The sequence below is a fragment of the Myotis daubentonii genome, chromosome 2 (assembly GCF_963259705.1).
Source record: "Myotis daubentonii chromosome 2, mMyoDau2.1, whole genome shotgun sequence".
NCBI classification, from domain to species: domain Eukaryota; kingdom Metazoa; phylum Chordata; class Mammalia; order Chiroptera; family Vespertilionidae; genus Myotis; species Myotis daubentonii.
In genome coordinates this window covers 36,897,350-36,914,823 of record NC_081841.1, presented here as the reverse complement: position 1 = coordinate 36,914,823, position 17,474 = coordinate 36,897,350, and the positions used below count along the sequence as shown (strand labels likewise).

Sequence of the window (17,474 nt, the reverse complement as noted above, 5' to 3'; positions counted from 1 at the left end):
CTTTCAGAGAGGAGGAACAGTCAGACTCCTAAAAGACAAGACTGTGTAAAGGATAAGAATAGGTTCTCTGGAGACAGACTGCCTACATTTGAATCCAGGCTGTAGAGTTTATGATCTGGGATGGTGGGCAGGTTATACTTTGGTTCCTTCTTCATTAAAACAGAGCAAATAATGATAATTGACTGGGTTGCTGTAACATATAAACAAACACATGTAAAGTGCTTAGGACAGGATCTGGCATGTAGTAAGTGCACCACAAATGCCAGGGAATGTGTTGCTCCTGACTTACAACCCCAGGGATTAGTCTAGGTCCCCAACCACTCAAGAGGGTGGTGAGCAGTCTGTGGCTACGTGCCAAGCAGCCTCTGTTGGGTAGTAGAGATGATGTCTCCCCAGCTCCGACTCTATTTCTTACATTATGCCATCATAACTCCCGAAACAGAGTCACCGAAAATACTCTTAGTTAAGCCCTGATCGGTTTGGCTCAGTGAATACTCTTAGTTAACACAATCTACGAATTTAAACCCGTACAACAGTGACAAACCTGACAGTCATACCCAAGTTCTTGTTTAATGGAAATAAAGACAGAGAAAAATATTTGGAAAAGATCTTAAGCAACCGATAGATTCCAATGAATTGAGGTTCTTTTAAGTCAGACCAGTGTTTCTTGGTGTGTGTGTGTGTGTGTGTGTGTGTGTGTGTGTGTGTGTGTGTGTGTGTGTGTGTGTGTGTGTGTTTAAAGCCATGACTCTTTTTGATAAATATAAAAACCTTATGGTTTCTTTTAATGCTATTTGAAACTTGAAAATTTAAAAAACCAAAAGCAAATCTAAGCAATGTTAAGAATATGCTTTTCCAAATTACACATGCACTCCATCCCTAGGAAACTCTGAGTCGATGCCCCACTCCCTTCCTGAAAATAAGTGAATTGACTACAAACAATCTCCCATAGCCTCACAGCTTAGACTGGACTGGAGGTTGCTATAACGACATTGGCCATGGTCACTGCTCATAGAAAAGGTTCTTTGGTTTAGTCTATGCAACTGAGAGCCTTCAGTCCTACAGAAGAACCCACATTTGTCTTCAGAATCACATATTTGGAAACAGAGAATGAAAGATTTACTATCTCCGCCATGAAGTACCCACTGAGAACACCATAGCAGTGAATGCAAAGTGGACAGACTGGATCACTGGGGAGCCATGATCTGACCAGCCCCCAAATAATGTCATGATGCCATTGGAAGGGAAGGGCAGCCTTGGGGGGGGGGGGGGGAGGCTTGGTGAGCAGCAGGAATGCCCGGAGCAAGAAGAAGACAAGGAAAAGCAATTCTAGAAGAACCAAGACACTTCATGTTTCTGAAGAGGCTGAGGCTGTCAAGATAATGTTGGGAACAAGGAGAATAAGAACAGAGATCCAGTTAACAGAATTAATTAAAAAAAAAAAAAGAAGCAGATTTAACCTCAGAAATAAGGAAGAAGCCTAGCTGAAAAACTCAAATAAAATGTGGTACTTAACAATGCATCCCTCCAAATTTTTCCATATCCATCTTCATTTTTTCCTTCCAATATTATGGAACAACATATTCCTTTTATTACAACTAACCCGTCAGCTCATGGCATGGATCCCACCCTTAGTTTCTCCAAACAAAGCAGCCAAGTTTTATATTTTGAACTCTTTCCTGTATTGATTCCTTACCTCTTTTTTATTTGGAGGGTAGCTGCGGAACTGAACCTCAACTCTGCACCCTCACTTTCTCAGACACCCCTAAAGGATAGTCTATATGCACTGTTCCTACTTCCTCTCCTCCCATTCCCCTCAACCCAGTGCAAACTTATTGATTCCCTTCGCATTAAAGCCAAGCAATAACATTCATGCTGCCAAGTCCACTGGAAGTTTTGTTTGTTTTAACCATGTCAAGTATTTCAATATACTCTGAATTGCCTGGAAGAGGGCCTGATAAATGAACACTACCATCCACGTATAGGCTTCAGGATAAAATCCAGGTTCCCTAATGGAAGGGAGGGGGCCTTCCATGATCTCACCGGCCCCTGCTTGATCTCTCCACACCACTGGCTGCTTCTCACCTCAGTGTCCCTGCTCATGCCCTCTCCCCTGCCTGAAAGGCCCTCCCCACCCCCCTGCTTTACACCTAACTTCTTCCCTCCTACATATATGAGAAGCAATGTCCTCCACTGGCCTTTTCCTGACCCCTCAATCTCCACCATGGCTGCACGAGGTGCCTCCTTTTGTTCTTCCACACCCTTATTTTTAAGTTCTGTTGCTGCACTCACCTCTCTGTGCGATAATAGGGTGTTTATGTCCATCTCACCAATAGGCTCTAAATTACCTTAAATTAGGAACCATCTTAGATATGCACATGGCAAGAGGGAAGCAACCGCCATCGCAGAAGTAACCATCCTCCTGCCCTCGAGAGGGATCCTCTTCAGCCCAGGATGGTATTGTTAGAGAATATTTTGGAAGCAAGGGCTTGCTCCTGTGGCTTTCCATCCCTTCTTGCTCTTGCCACTTCTCTGACTTGGGCTCTTGTGTTGCCGTGGTAACCAACGGTCCCAGAACACAGACTTCGGGCAGTTGAGCTTCCAGCTACTGAGACTCAGGATCTGAAGGGTTTTGAACATCCTCAGTTTAGGGCTAAGTTGGTAGCACCTCTTTCACATGGGCGGCCACCACAGCAGAAAATGGGAGTCTGCAATGTGGGTGTGTGTGTGCATGTGTGTTGTGTGCCTCCTCTCTCGCTACCCCCACTTACTTATTGGGACATCATAGAAAAAGCTGGACAAAAAAGTGCCATCAGATGGTGGGAGGATGGGCGTACAAATGGCTATAACCTTTCTGGAAAGCAATTTGGTATCAACTCTCAGAAGCCTTTAATATGTTTGTGATCTTTGATCCATTAAACCCACATATAGGAATATAAAGAGAGATAAAAATTTACTGACAAGAGGGTTTAATGCAAATTTATTTATTATAACAATAATTACCAGCTAATGGTCATTAATGAGAAAGTGGTTAAAAGTGACAGAATAGAAAAAAAACATACGTTTATTGCAGGTTATGCCATAAAATAATTTGTTTGAACTGATGTGACGTTATGTCGACACATGTATGTGAATGGGAGTATGTATATGTATAAATATGTGCACATATGGAAAGAAAAAGATTATAAGGAAATCCACCAAAATGTTTTTATAATGATCACCATTATTTCTGGATCAAGGAATCATAGGCATATTTATTTTCATCTTATATATATTTTTATATTTTTCAAATTTTATACAATGGTCATTTTTCTTTCAACTGTAGTAAGATGATGTGGGGCAACAGGTGAAAATGCTTAGTAGAAGGAATTGTGATAAAACGAAAGAGATTTTTAAAGGGAGAGGGCTGCCTCTTTTGCCTTTCATTGGAGATTGCAAAATAGGATGAACTACTTCTACCGGAGACAAATAGTTCCAAATAGAAAAAGGAATAGATAACATTACTGCTTACCAGTCTCATCTATTTTTCTTTATTTTGAAGATTCCTGAGATGAGGGAGACCTAATATTTGATTGAACTCCATGGCAGACTCATTCTCTTACAGCAACTGTGCTGACACTGGGGACTGTAGCTCTGAATCAAACCTGAGCCTCTCTGTGGGCTACTACCCCAATGAAGACACCTTCTCCAATGAGAATACAACCCCCTGTGAAGACACATCTTTCAACAACCCCTCAATCCATTTTGTCCCTCCGTTCCAAGGGTCATGGCGGACTGAAAGTAAAGGGGCACTCCTGGAGAGACAAGACCAAATTCAGGACAGCACAGAGCAGTTTGGCAAACTCAACATCACCCTGGCCTGGGATGGCTGCAACCATTCAGACTCCATCATGAATTGGGACCTACATGGAGACAACCAGTGGACAGACAAATATCCTGAAGAGAAGACAAAACTGACTCTCAGCAAACTGAATGGGCTGGTACAAAGGCTTGAGCAATTTCTAGAAAATCAGAAAGATGACGAAGATGATGAGTCTGTATTCCCTGAATCTGCTCAAAAGGAGGATCTCCAGCCGTCCAGCAGCACCCCTCCAGATGTGGCTCAGGTCAGTCATCAAGGACATGATGCTTGTCTTCAAGATTTGCCCACGTTCAGCCCACCAGAAAATGATGCCATCCAGTGTCCACAGACTCCTCCAAAGCTTCAGGAACATGAGCTTGCTGAGGTGAGCACAGTGATGCCTCATAGGCAAGCAGCAGGCAGGCCTGGTGGAGGGGCCTGGGTGGAATTCAGGGAACATTGCTACCTGCTATGAAGCAGGGCGGGCCCTCTGGGTGTCTGACATGGCTGGGAGTGGAAGAAGGATAACATCAAGGAAAAGGGTCAGGGTGGAGTTGAAGGAAAAATACCAAGGACCACGGAGGGAGAGAAGAGGATAGGAAAGTAAAGAAAAGGCTAACAATTAGGCCCCCCCCAAAAGTGTGTCTGTATTAATGAGTATGGGAACTTTGCATTTACAGATGGGTTATTTTTGGTAAAAGGACTCGAGTCCCAAGAATGGGTAATTATGGACCCCGTGTTGTCCAGGTTGCACATAACTCACTCATCATTCATTTCCTTGGCAGACAAAAGGACAGGCAACTGGCAGACAAAGAACAAGCACTACAGAGACCTGCTCAATCTCATCAGATAAGCCGAAGGAGGAGGACACTCATTCTAGTACACAACCCCTCTCCTTTCTCAACTTCAGGTGGGTCTTCCGCTGGCTAAGGCAGCGAATCCTCTCCTCATTTTGGGGAAGAGAACATCCCAAGAAGGCCCCCAAGAACCCCCGTAAGCTGACACAAAGGAAAAGATTCTCTCACAGAAGCAAAATCCAACCTCAAGAACCCATTGAAGGAGAATACTCTATATTGCCAGATTTTAAAACTTTTTGATTGCCCCTATTCTACAATTCCCATGAATCATCTCCCCTCACCTCCAATAAACAAAACACATATTCTTATAATCCATGTCTTCCTCTTCCAGCTCACCATCCTGACTTGACTCAGGCTAACAGTATATATGCTATCTAGAAGACTGAAATATATTCTCTGGGAATTTTAAGCAGTATCATTCTTCCTAACAAGAAAGTGTCCTTTTTATCTCCTTCTTATTGTATTTTTACCCTATCTCATCATTAACCCAGATCTCTGTTCTCAGAAGGTAGCAGTATATCCCATCAGATTCCCAACCTGGCAGTACAGTTTTGGTTGAACTTCTGGGGCTCAAGCAAGTGGCAGTGGGTACTTGATCACTCAGGAAGGGCTTCAACTGGCAGTGTCTCAAGAGTTCAGACAGTCCTTCTGAACTCCTAGGGGACCTCACTGGTTCTAGCATGCATCGCCTTGGCTATAAACTAAGTAGGTCCATTTAGGAGGAATGTGAGGATGGGGAATGCTACTTAGTCACTCTAAGCCAAACTTTCCTCATTCATGAAATGGGAAAGATGATAATACATATCTCATAGGGCTGTTGAGAGAATAAATGAGATAATATAAGCACTTCATAAATATTTTTATTGTTGTTGCTATTATCCATTCTCCCCAGATGTCTTCATCCAAGAGACATCCAAGAGTAAGAATTTAAACGTCAATTCTCATTGTAATATTTCCCACACAGAAGCAGTATTTACTCAAATTTATGGATTTGGGCAGATCTTGACTCAATCAAGTCCTCTCCCAACCCATTCTCCACTGTGGCCTCTGATAATTCCTTTATATGTCATTAAACTTTCCTCTAAATGTCAACGTCTTTGAAGAAGGCTGTCCATACTCCCCCTCCTTGCACTGACCTCTCCCCATTATTACTCTTAACGCACCTCCCTAATACCACTACCATCCTCCTCATTCACCCACAGCTACTCAAAACTCTCCTTCTTCAGCTTTTGCTACTTCCTACATAATCTTCAGAGTTCACGTAGTAAAGTGTATAATTCTTTAGTCTCAAATTCCTTCGTCTCTCAATTTCAATTTCCTTATCCAATTCCTTCCTCTTTTCTTTTCTCCCTTCAACAAATACTTAGCACACAGGACTGTCAGACACTTTTCTGGCTTACCCAAAACAAAATAAAAACAAACTGTGGATTCAAGTGGCTTATCATTTAAGAGATAAAGCCATGTAAACACATAACTATAAAGAGATATAGATGAGAATAGTCTTATGAGTTACACACTGGGTACCAAAGAATAATCAATTCAATATGGGAAGGTTGATTTAAAAGGTTTTATGTCAGAGTTTCCTTGAGTTACAAATATGGTTAGTTTAAGCCACTGGATAAAATGGTGTGGAAGTAAGGCACGCAATCTGGGCTGGTTATATGTGAGAGACAGTGGAGATGATATTCCCCAAGGAAAGACAGTCCCATGAGAGGTAAAGGATCAAAGTATAGGGCCTTCTTAGCAATATGCTCCTGGTCACACCTTGAGTCTCTTCAAAGCCAGACTCCTCATTTTATCCACCTCTCTGAGAACATTTTTCTATTCGACAAGCTCCTCCACCTTCACTTGCTCTTTGACTTCACCAAGACTTTGAGTCCCTTTACCATACCTGTTCCAAGATGTTCATTCACTTCCTTCCAGGTCCGACCTATGCACCTCCTTCCCAAACTGCAGCATATCCACCACATCTAGCAGCATTCAGAATGCCTTGCTCTCTTCTTTTCCTAGATATATTTTTTTTAAATTTACATTCCTCAAATTCCCCAACAGGATACTCTTGCTTCTCATAAGGGCCAATGTACAAAACATAGGGACTACTTTCTCCATTCCCTGGAGAATTTCCCCCATTCCCTTCCCAAGTCCCCCACTGCCAGGGGCATCTGTTCTTAAAGACTCTACTCTAGGGTTACTGTGAAGCCAAGACTCATCCTTCTAAATAAAACTGACCATGCCTTTCCTTAAACTGCCCCCTGGTCCCCACTCTGCCACCCCCACACCATGACTTATACTTTTCAGACTTCTCTACATGATTAATTCCCCTAAGTCTAGACTCTAACCTCTTGAGGGTAAGCACCAGGACTTAGTTTGTTTTTACTACAAGATCCTAACACAGTATCTGGTACAGAGAGGTCTTTCTGCCTCTATATGACCAGCCATGTTAAAAGCAGGGACCAGATTGGGGTGAGGGAAGGGTGGTGGCAGAAAGAAGAGAAAATGACAGCCTATGAAAGCTCAAGTGAGGTGGGAACTACAGACTGAGAAACCTAAGACTAGAAGAATTTAGCAACTAATTTGAAAATTTAACTCAACAAATATACATGGAGCCTTAATGTTGCTTTAGACACTACAATATGCCTAAAGATGGATGACATCTACCATCACAGCACATGTAACCAGAGTTTTGTTATCATTTTAAGTAAAGCTGTAAGAAAAACTCAACTAAAATGAACTGGTTTTATTTATTTATTTTAATTGTTTTATTGCTTAAAGTATTACAAAGAGTATTATATATGTCTCCTTTTTTTTTTCTCCCCTTGACCTTCCCCTAGCCTCCCATGCCCCCCAGTGTCTTGTGTCCATTGGTTATGCTTATATGCATGCATACAAGTCCTTTGGTTGATCTCTTACCCCCCTACCTCCTGCACCCACCCTCCCCGGCCTTCCCGCTGCAGTTTGACAATCTGTTTGAGGAGGCTCTGCCTCTGTATCTATTATTGTTCAAAAGTTTATAATGGTCTTTATTATCCATGAATGAGTGAGATCATGTGGCATTTTTCCTTCATGGACTGGCTTATTTCACTTAGCATAATGCTCTCCAGTTCCATCCATGCCGTTGCAAATGGTAAGAGTTCCTTCCTTTTTAGAGCAGCATAGTATTCCATCGTGTAGATGTACCACAGTTTTCTAATCCATTCATCTGCTGATGGGCACTTAGGCTGTTTCCAGATCTTAGCTATGGTGTGAACTGGTTTTAAAAGATTGCCCACACTAAATAAGTAAGCCCTGTTCATTTTTCAGTGTTCCATAAACCTGCTTGACAAGTAGGAACGTACCTCTGTGATTCAAGCAATGTACTCTACAAGTCCTTATACTAAATATTCTTTGCAAAGAATCAGAATTCTAAATATTCTTTGGAGTTGCCATGCTACCTCTCAGAAAGCAAGTCAAAGTGTTTAAAAACAGGAAATATTCCAGTACCTCCTCAGTCATTACGGTGTCAAATATGCTATGAAGCTATTAGCTGCAAGTCAACTGTGACTAATGATTCACTGCTTTGTGTCACATACATGGGGCTGGAGCTGGGGCTGAGGCTGGAGGAGGCCCACTACACATCAAGAGCATGGGAAGTAGTCACAGAAAGACACTATCTTTGGTGTAACCTCAAGCTGCTTGTAGAACTATTGTACTTGCCAGGCACATGCTAATCTAATTAACCAATAAGTTTTGGGATTCATTGTCTCAAGCCTCAAAGCTAAAATCATTCCTTTAAGACAGTGGTCGGCAAACTATGGCTCGCGAGCCACATGCGGCTCTTTGGCCCCTTGAGTGTGGCCACAAAGTTTCAATCGCATTGTACATGCGCGCCCATACGTGGTATTTTGTGGAAGAGCCACACTCAAGGGGCCGCAGTTTGCCAACCACTGCTTTAAGTGAACTGCTCAACCCTGTAACCCATAAAGGTCAGCTGCTTGAATTAGCAAGATACTGCCTTAAATATTCATATTCTAGAATCTATAACAACACCATAAGATGAATCAGAAACACAGTGTGAGAACTTACCAACACAGTGTCAGCTCTCACCAAACACAGAGTTGGAATAAGCTAATGTAAATTTTATAGACCACCCCATACCAAGCCAATTTCTTATTCAGCAAGATCCCACTGACACACACAAAAAGTGTGTGATCATACCATACCCGCAAAACAGAGGCAAACCACTCTTCCAGACTTAAAGGATACAATATGAAAATTCATGGCTCAAGAGGATGCACAGGTCCAGGTCTACCTATCACAAAAACAGGGTCCAGACCAGCTGGTGTTGCTCAGTGACTGAGCATCAACCCATGCACCAAGAAATTACCCGTTCCATTCCAGGTTACAGGCTCAACCCCTGGTGAGGGGCGTGTAGGAGACAACCAACTGATGTTCTCACTCATCGAAGTTTCTATCTCTCTCTCTCTCCCTTTCCCTTCCTCTCTCTAAAAAAGTCAATAAAACATTTTTTAAAAAACCAGTGTCCCACCTGGCCAGTGTGGCAAGTGGTTAAGCCTATGAACTAGGAGGTCATGGTCCGATTCCCTATCAGGGCACATACCCAGGTTTTCGGCTCAATCCCCAGTTGGGGGGCATGCAGGAGACAGCCAATCAATCACTCTCTCTCTCATCATTGACGTTTCTATCTCTCTCCTCCCTTCTTCTGTAAAATCAGTAAAAAATATATGTTTTTAAAAAACAGTGTCCAATGTCCTCTTACAAAACACTGAAAAGAAAAATAAAGCAAATTGTAAATTAATTCATAGAGAGGCCCTTGTAAGGTCCTTACCCCAAAATTTAAACAGTTTTGCTTAAGTAGCATGGGTAGTTAAGTGAACATCTTTTCTTTATGAATTGCAAGTGGGAGAACTTATATTGCATGCAGTGTACTCTGTAATGTTGAGATGGATGGAACTTATATTGCATTGCCTAAAGTCAACCTTTTCCTAATACTGCAACAAAGAGAACAACACTGCTTTCAAAAGTGAAATAATATCCTCATCAGATAACAGAGTCACTGAGTGAGCCAGTCAGCAGCAGGGTAGATATGAAAGCCTTAGGACAAATTCCCAAAAGGATTATAAGCCTACATCAAGAAATCCCCCTACTAAAAAATTTCTGTTTACTATCCCATCTTTCAAAAGAATCCCATGGTGCTGGTACTCATTTGATTTCAATCTAATAAACCTCATAAAGAACTACTTCTGAGGCATTTTCAAATGAAAGGGCAAACATCAAATAGCTTTTCAGATTGTAACTGTTGAATGAGAATTCATTTCATTCTTAGTGAACTACCTTAGTGTAGAAGGAAATAAGAATGGCCGTTTGTTTTTCCTCATCTGCATCAATAAAGATTTATTATTTTAAGTGCATCCCCAAACTAAGCATTCTCTCTCTCTCTCTCTCTCTCTCTCTCTCTCTCTCTCTCTCTCTCTCTCCTCTCTCTCTCTTTCTCTTTCTGTCTCAGAAATCTCCTGTACACAAAGTAAAAGAAGACACTTTGCACATTTTAAATTTAACATATGTTTGCATAGTTGTCTTCAAGTTTCATTTTTATCAACTTCTCTGCCACCTTTTTGGGGCCTACGTTTTTCCCCCCAAACAGGGATAAGGATGAAAAGGAGACTTTTCCCCCAGTAAAGTGACTTCAAAAATTCAATAAGCACCATATTGCAGCCACCAACATAACTGATTCACATAAGTATCAAAAGTGAATGCTAAAGCCACTGGGCGAATGACTGACTGTTGGGGAACAAGCTACGCATATGGTCTCCAAGAATTACCCCACAGGTTGTTTATTCGTTACCAAGGAGATTAGGTACCTTTAAAAGGGAGAGGTCCAATGAACACCAACTTCATCAAGTAATTGAAATTAGCCTGCCTAAAATAGACCCAGAGGCAGAAAAGCATCAAACAGACCGTCAAACCTCAGAGAGAAGGCAAGGGGCAGGTGGTAGGAGATCAACCAAAGGACTTGTATGCATGCATATAAGCATGACCAATGGACACAGACACTAGGGGGGTGAGGGCATGTGATGGGGGAGGGAGTGGCTGGGGAGGGGTCAATGGGGGGAAAAGAAGACATATGTAATACTTTAAACAATAAAGAATAAAATTTTTTAAAAAAGACTAAAAATAAATAAATACAATTAGCCTGCCTAACCCCATATCATGTACCTTTGGAAGAGAAGCAGTGTATTCCTGCTAGCAATGTTTAACCAGAATGTAATCATCAGGAAACCAAGTCAGATGAACCCAGGGTGAAAGGCATGCTTCCAGACAACTGTCTCAGACTTTTCAAACATGTTAATGTCATGAAATACCAAATAAGAAAAAAAAAGGCAGGGAGATAATACTGTTCATAAAGGAGATGAAAGAGACATGACAATCAATGGCTGTATATAATCCTTGATTGAATCCTTGATCAAATCTACAAAACTGTGATAAAATATATTTTGTAGTTGGAAACATCTGAATATGGATTGTATATGAGACACTTTCAAATGGTCCATGAAAAAATATAATCTAGAAAGTGAGAAAGCAAAGATGAGAAAAATATTAAGGAAAACTCCATTAAGTAGGAAATCCAGATTCCTACTATTAAAGAATCACATTTGCTATGCTTGTGTGACAGAAATATATTAAAAATGCTCATATTAGCCAAAACCAGTTTGGCTCAGTGGATAGAGCGTCGGCTTGTGGACTGAAACGTCCCAGGTTCGATTCCGGTCAAGGGCGTGTACCTGGGTTGTGGGCACATCCCCAGTAGGAGATGTGCAGGAGGCAGCTGATCGATGTTTCTCTCTCATCGATGTTTCTAACTCTCTATCTCTCTCCCTTCCTCTCTGTAAAAAAATCAATAAAATATATTTTTAAAATAAATAAATAAATAAAAATGCTCATATTTAAAGCACGAAAATTTTAACTAAAAAAATCTTAGGTATTAATTTGATTTCTCCAGTGATATTAGCTGAACAATTCTTTAATCTGCATTCATTCATTTATTCTGGCACCTGCCTTTGGATTCACCATTGGCTGCAATGAATTTTCAGTCTCATGGACTAATACATATTCATCCCGTAAGTCCCTCTAACCCAGTGGTTCTCAACCTTCTGGCCCTTTAAATACAGTTCCTCATGTTGTGACCCAACCATAAAATTATTTTCGTTGCTACTTCATAACTGTAATGTTGCTACTGTTATGAATCGTAATGTAAATATCTGATATGCAGGATGGCCTTAGGCGACCCCCATGAAAGGGTCATTCGGCCGACAAAGGGGTCACAACCCACAGGTTGAGAACTGCTGCATCTAACCATAAAAGGACAACTTGGTCCAGTTGAAAGCAGGTGAGTGTCTGGGCATTTTTCAAAAACATTTCAGATTTCAGGAGTTTATGTAGCTTTTGTTGGAATTTAAAAGAATAATTTTTGCCCAGTGGGAGGCTAGGCTCTCTGCCCTCAAATAACCACACATTTCAAGGCCTGGATAGCTCATGTTTACCTTCAAAAGAACTTCTTGGACATTTTCTCTGGTTCTCACAATCAGGAACAGCCTGCCACTTATAATACCAATTCCTGCAAGTTATTTTGACATTTCCTTTGATTTTGAACAGTGCCAGATTGTTCTATTTCTTCCAACCTAAGAAGCAGCATAAGCATAAAGTTGCCATCATATGCACTGAATACACTGGAGGACTCTTGAGAGCAAAAGAGAGTGATGCTATAGTCTTTATTTACCTTTTTTTGTTGCGTTCCTCTTGTGTGATTAAAGTTACAGATTTTTTTTTTCTTAAACAAATGCACACATTCATATATATGAAACACTTTCCAAACAATTCAGAAAGTCCAGAGTCTTCCTGAATCCTCTAATCAATCCTAGGTTTGAAACCCAAATTCTTATAGAAGACTTCCTGGCTTCAAATCCCAGGTCCTCACTGATTCGCTGTGGATCCTTGGCAAGTTACTCAACCTCTCTGGACTTTCCATTATATCTATAAAATGTTATAAGACCATTATACTAATAGTCTTAAACTCATAGTGTTGTGAGGATTTAGTAAAAGTGCTTGGCATGTTGTAAATGCTTACAAATTTCAGCTGATGCTAGTTGCTGTCATGTATTCCTTTGTTTTTTAAAGATCTGCCACGGCTCTGGCTGATGTGGCTCAGTTGATTGAACGTCATCCCATGCACCGAAAGGTCGCAGGTTTGATTCCTGTCAGGGCACAGGCCTGGGTTGCAGGTTCACTCCCCAGTATGGGGCATGCAAAAGGCAGTCAGTCAATATTTCTCTCTTTGATGATTTTTTCTCTCTCTTTCCTTTCCCTTCTCTCTAAAATCAAGAAAAAAATCTTTGTACAATCTGCCATGACCCTAATCACTACAGAATTAAGTCCAAATAAATTGTCATTAAATTTCTATAACAGGATCCTGACATACTTTTCCAGTCTTATTTTAACAATGCTCCCCCTCAACTCTGACACTCCTTGCAGTACTTGTCTCCTGTTGTTGCTCCCTGTACTTTCCTGCCTCCGTGCCTTTGCTTATATGGTTCTCTCTCCTTGGCACTGCCCTAATGTTACTCTTTCCTTTTGCCCTGCTACCTACTAAACTGCCCCAAATGACCCTTCAAGGCACAGGTTAAATTCAAGCTCTTCTATGGAGCTGAGCAGGCTGGAAACAATCACGCCTTCCTTTATGCTACCATAGCACTGCCTGTAGTAAGTGCATATTTTATCCTGTTTTAAAGAAATGTGCTTCCATATCTTTCTCTCTCATTAGACAAAAGCCCTTGTGTTCTGCTTATCTTTTCATGCTCCATAGCCTTTGGCCCAGATCCTTGTACACAGAAACTCCACGATAAACATTTGGTGAAACAAATGGTTAATCTGCAGGAAATAATTAAATAGATAATATCTGAAATTGAATGTCATTTCCTCTCACATAAAATTTAACTAGATTCTACTTTAATTAAATCTAGTCCCTGGATGTTGATATCGGGGGCCAGGGAGCATGGCATAGTATAGATGTTTCCTGAGTGGAAAAGCTCAGTTTTGTACAACAAACAAAGCCAATTAACAAAAGAATGGCCACATCTTTCTACTTGTCTACTTGTCTGAACTCAGAAATTGATATTCTAGCCTCTTTTTTATTTAAAAGGGTTTTTTTTTAAAAAAAGCCTTCACATTTCCAAATTTTCCAGATAATGTTTAGATTCATTCACTTTTTAAAATACATTTACGGAATATTAACATGCTAGAGCAGCGGTTCTCAACCTGTGGGTTGCGACCCTTTTGGTGGTCCAATGACCCTATCACAGGGGTCGCCTAAGACCATCCTGCATATCAGATATTTACATTACGATTCATAACAGTAGCAACATTACAGTTATGAAGTAGCAACGAAAATAATTTTATGGTTGGGTCACAACATGAGGGACTGTATTTAAAGGGCCAGAAGGTTGAGAACCACTGTGCTAGAGGCTGTGCACAAAGATGAGAATAATAGAGCCCTGCCCTGAACAGCTCATACCTGTGGGCGAGATGGGCATCTCACCAGAGACAGCACAGAAGCTATAATCTGAACTAGAGCTGAGAATGAGGGAACAGCCTGCGGGAAGGCCAGAAGTCTTAAAAGGCATGCTTGGGAAACAGTGGAAAGCCCAGTTCCGCTTGAGCAGTGGATGAACTTCAGTGCAATGGTAAGAGACAGAAGTCTCAAGTGTAGGGATGGAACCAGATCACTATGGTGTTTTGACTGTATCTTATGGGACGAGTGCAGTTTTTGAAGCAAGAGATGGAGATGACCAAATCCGTGTTCTAGACTGACATTTCTAGTAACAGCAGTGTAGGAGTGGGACTAAAGTGGAGAGAAGCTGGTGGCAGAAATACCAGAGAAAAAACTTCAAACCAGGCTCCATGACAAGATGGAAGAAAGAGTCAAATACTTATTCTAGCCCTTAAGTAGTTTTCTCAATATGGTTGGTGGTACTCCTGTTCCTATCTCAGGCCCAGCTACGATACACTTCATGCTACACCAGCTCTAAGGCACTACAGTTTCTGGCAATTAGTAACCATTGACTTGAGAAGCAGACAGAAAATTATCTAAGCTGAAAAGAGGCACCAGACTCCTAAAGTGCCCTGAAGTGGACGGTAAGGCATCACAAGCAGGTTTCTCCTTGCTCTTTCATTCGTTCACTCATTCATTCATTCATTCATTTAGTGTTCATTCACTTGCTGAGGTCATTATCACCCTTCACGCCAAGGACATGGCGATACACAAGACATTGTTCCTACTCTCTATATGGTCAAAGCCTGGCAGAGTGTTAACTGTCATCTGTTCCAAAACAGGATTTAATAATTGGGCAAGTTGTCCTTGAGAGTCTTCACCTTACATGAGGCTTTTTAAAATTGTGTCTGGATATCGGTCATGATACCAACTTGTAACTCATTTTTACCTTAAATGATTAGTTTGCTACATGAACTGTGGAGCTGGCACCAGACAGGGGGCTCCTGCCACAATAATTGGGATTATTTCATATTATACAGCAGACATATTCTCACTCAAGAATTTATTCATAACCTCAAAATCAATGCTGGTGGTGCTTTCGTGGTCATCCATGGACACATACAGGCAGCAAAGCATTTGAGGTGCCCGTGAGCACAGTCCCAGCTGAGGAGATGCTCTACCTTCTTGTTGCAGCTCAGCTTTCATACTATAAACAAGTGTCCTTGTTGTTCCACTTGTTGTCGTTTTTGTTGGTGATTTTGAAGTTTAAAGTGGCCCCAAGCATACGGCTGAAGTGCTGTCTAGCGTTCCTAAGTGCGAGAAAGCTGTGATGGGCCGTGCGGAGAAAATGCATGTGTTAGATAAGCCTTGCTGAGGCATGAATTACAGTATCATGAGTTCAATGTTAATGAAAATCAATAATAAAGTAAGGTGCCTTTAAACAGAAACAAGGTTATATATTGATCAGTTGAGAAAATGTCATGGCAGAGGCTCACAAGAACCTAAGCCTTTTGCATCTCCTACAAGCAATGACTCAGTATAGAAATGATAGCAAGCATCGCCTGTTTTATATTGGGTATTGGGTAAAGAGCGCAAAGAACCAGCCATAACACACTGCCTTTTTTCAGCTTCACCGGAAACAGAAGTCACTTTCTGGATCCTGCAACACTCCAGTAGAATTAGTATTTTCTGTCCCTCTAGAATCACTCATACAGTTTCACAGAGAAGTGCTTGCTGCTCTGCTGGTTAACTAGGGGAAGAAAGAGAAGGAGTCAACAGGCCAGGAGGTGCTATGGGTCAATGTAAATCTGTTGCTGTTTTCTCCTGGGAGAGGTCTTATACTTGAAGTTCTGCTACTTTTTTTTCGTTTTAAATATTTTTATTGATTTTTAGTGAGAAGGGAAGGGAGAGGGAGAGAAAGAGAAACATCACTGATGAGAGAGAATCATTGATTGGCTGCCTCCTGCCTGCCCCCTACTGAGGATCGAGGCCGCAACCTGGGCATGTGCCCTGACTTGGAATCAAACCCGCAACCTTTCGGTGCCTGGGATGCTGCCCAACCAACAGCCACACTGGCCAGGGCAGTTCTGCTACTGCTTGGGGGCCACTTATTTCCTGCTCGATATTCAGTTTTTATCTCCCCCCAACAACACACGAAGCCCAAGCTGGTGCAGGCCTCGGAAAGGTGTGTTCTGTGCCAAACCTCAGGCAAGACCAATTTAGACTGTGACGCCAAAAAGTCAACTTTTCTCAGCAAATAATCCATTCTTCAGTTTCTAAAGATGTCTAAGCAGGACCATTTAATCCCACTAATCACCCAGGGCTTCTGAGAATGCCTCCGGAAACATGCTGCCCTGTGGAAAAGCTAACCTCCTCAAGCAGGAAACACCTTCGACGGCGGCAGTGTATTGGAAGCCGGCTTCCTGCTCCAGGAATCCCACGCGCTAGAACCAGAAGCATTCATGGCACGTTCCGCCCGTCTTCTCGACTCCCTCCCAAAGCTGAGGCTGTGTATTTGCTGCACGAAGCAGTCGTCCAATTACTACTGAAAAGCTTCCAAGCACGACGAGAGGCCAAGGCAAGGGGCAAGAACAGCTCATCAAAGGCAAGGAAAGCTGGATCCAAAATAAATCCAGTACAAAATGCCCAGAATAGCCCAGAAAGACAGCTGATGACCTTTTCTTCTAAAATCTCTTAATATCACAGTGTCAAATGGCCTATGCAACTAAAGCCAAGCACATAATTACTACCATGAGGGTAAAGGAATAAAGTAAAAACGAACATACAAATAAGAAAAGCTGATCATACGATGACAACTTGTGTTTTGAAATACAAATTGAAACACAGAAGACAAATACAATTACTGGAGTCAGCTTAGGAGTCAGCCATTGGCGAGGGAAGACCTCTCAGTTCAAGGTAATAGTCACAGGAAACTGTCAAGGCTATTTCAAGCTCTGAAAGCTACCACATTTTCTAAAGAGATAGCATATATTATTTTTTTTTCCTAAAGACTAAATGAATCCTGCTACAATGGCTTAAACCACCACACCCTTAATTGAAGTCTCCTCTTGGTTGAACCAGCTCTGGGCTGTGATTTGAGGAGAGGACAGCATTATGGTATGCAAGGAACACATCCTGGAAACCCCCGATTCAAGCCTCGAGCTGCTGCTAAATGAAGATTTAAGTATATTGAAATCCTTCTTCCACTTCTTCATTCCTGAAGCAATGGAGAGCC

The 17,474-nt window shown here is 41.7% G+C and overlaps 2 protein-coding genes across 2 annotated transcripts in view; one reads left to right on the top strand and one right to left on the bottom strand.

Moving 5' to 3' along the window:
• PPFIBP1 (PPFIA binding protein 1) overlaps positions 1 to 17,474 on the bottom strand; it is a 168,824-nt gene that overhangs the window by 93,055 nt on the left and 58,295 nt on the right. The window lies entirely within an intron of this gene.
• On the top strand, positions 3,582 to 4,969 carry C2H12orf71 (chromosome 2 C12orf71 homolog). The gene is made up of 2 exons (XM_059681134.1): positions 3,582 to 4,226; positions 4,627 to 4,969. The coding sequence occupies exons 1-2, from the start codon at positions 3,582 to 3,584 to the stop codon at positions 4,936 to 4,938; spliced, it is 957 nt and encodes a 318-aa protein (XP_059537117.1). The 3' UTR covers positions 4,939 to 4,969.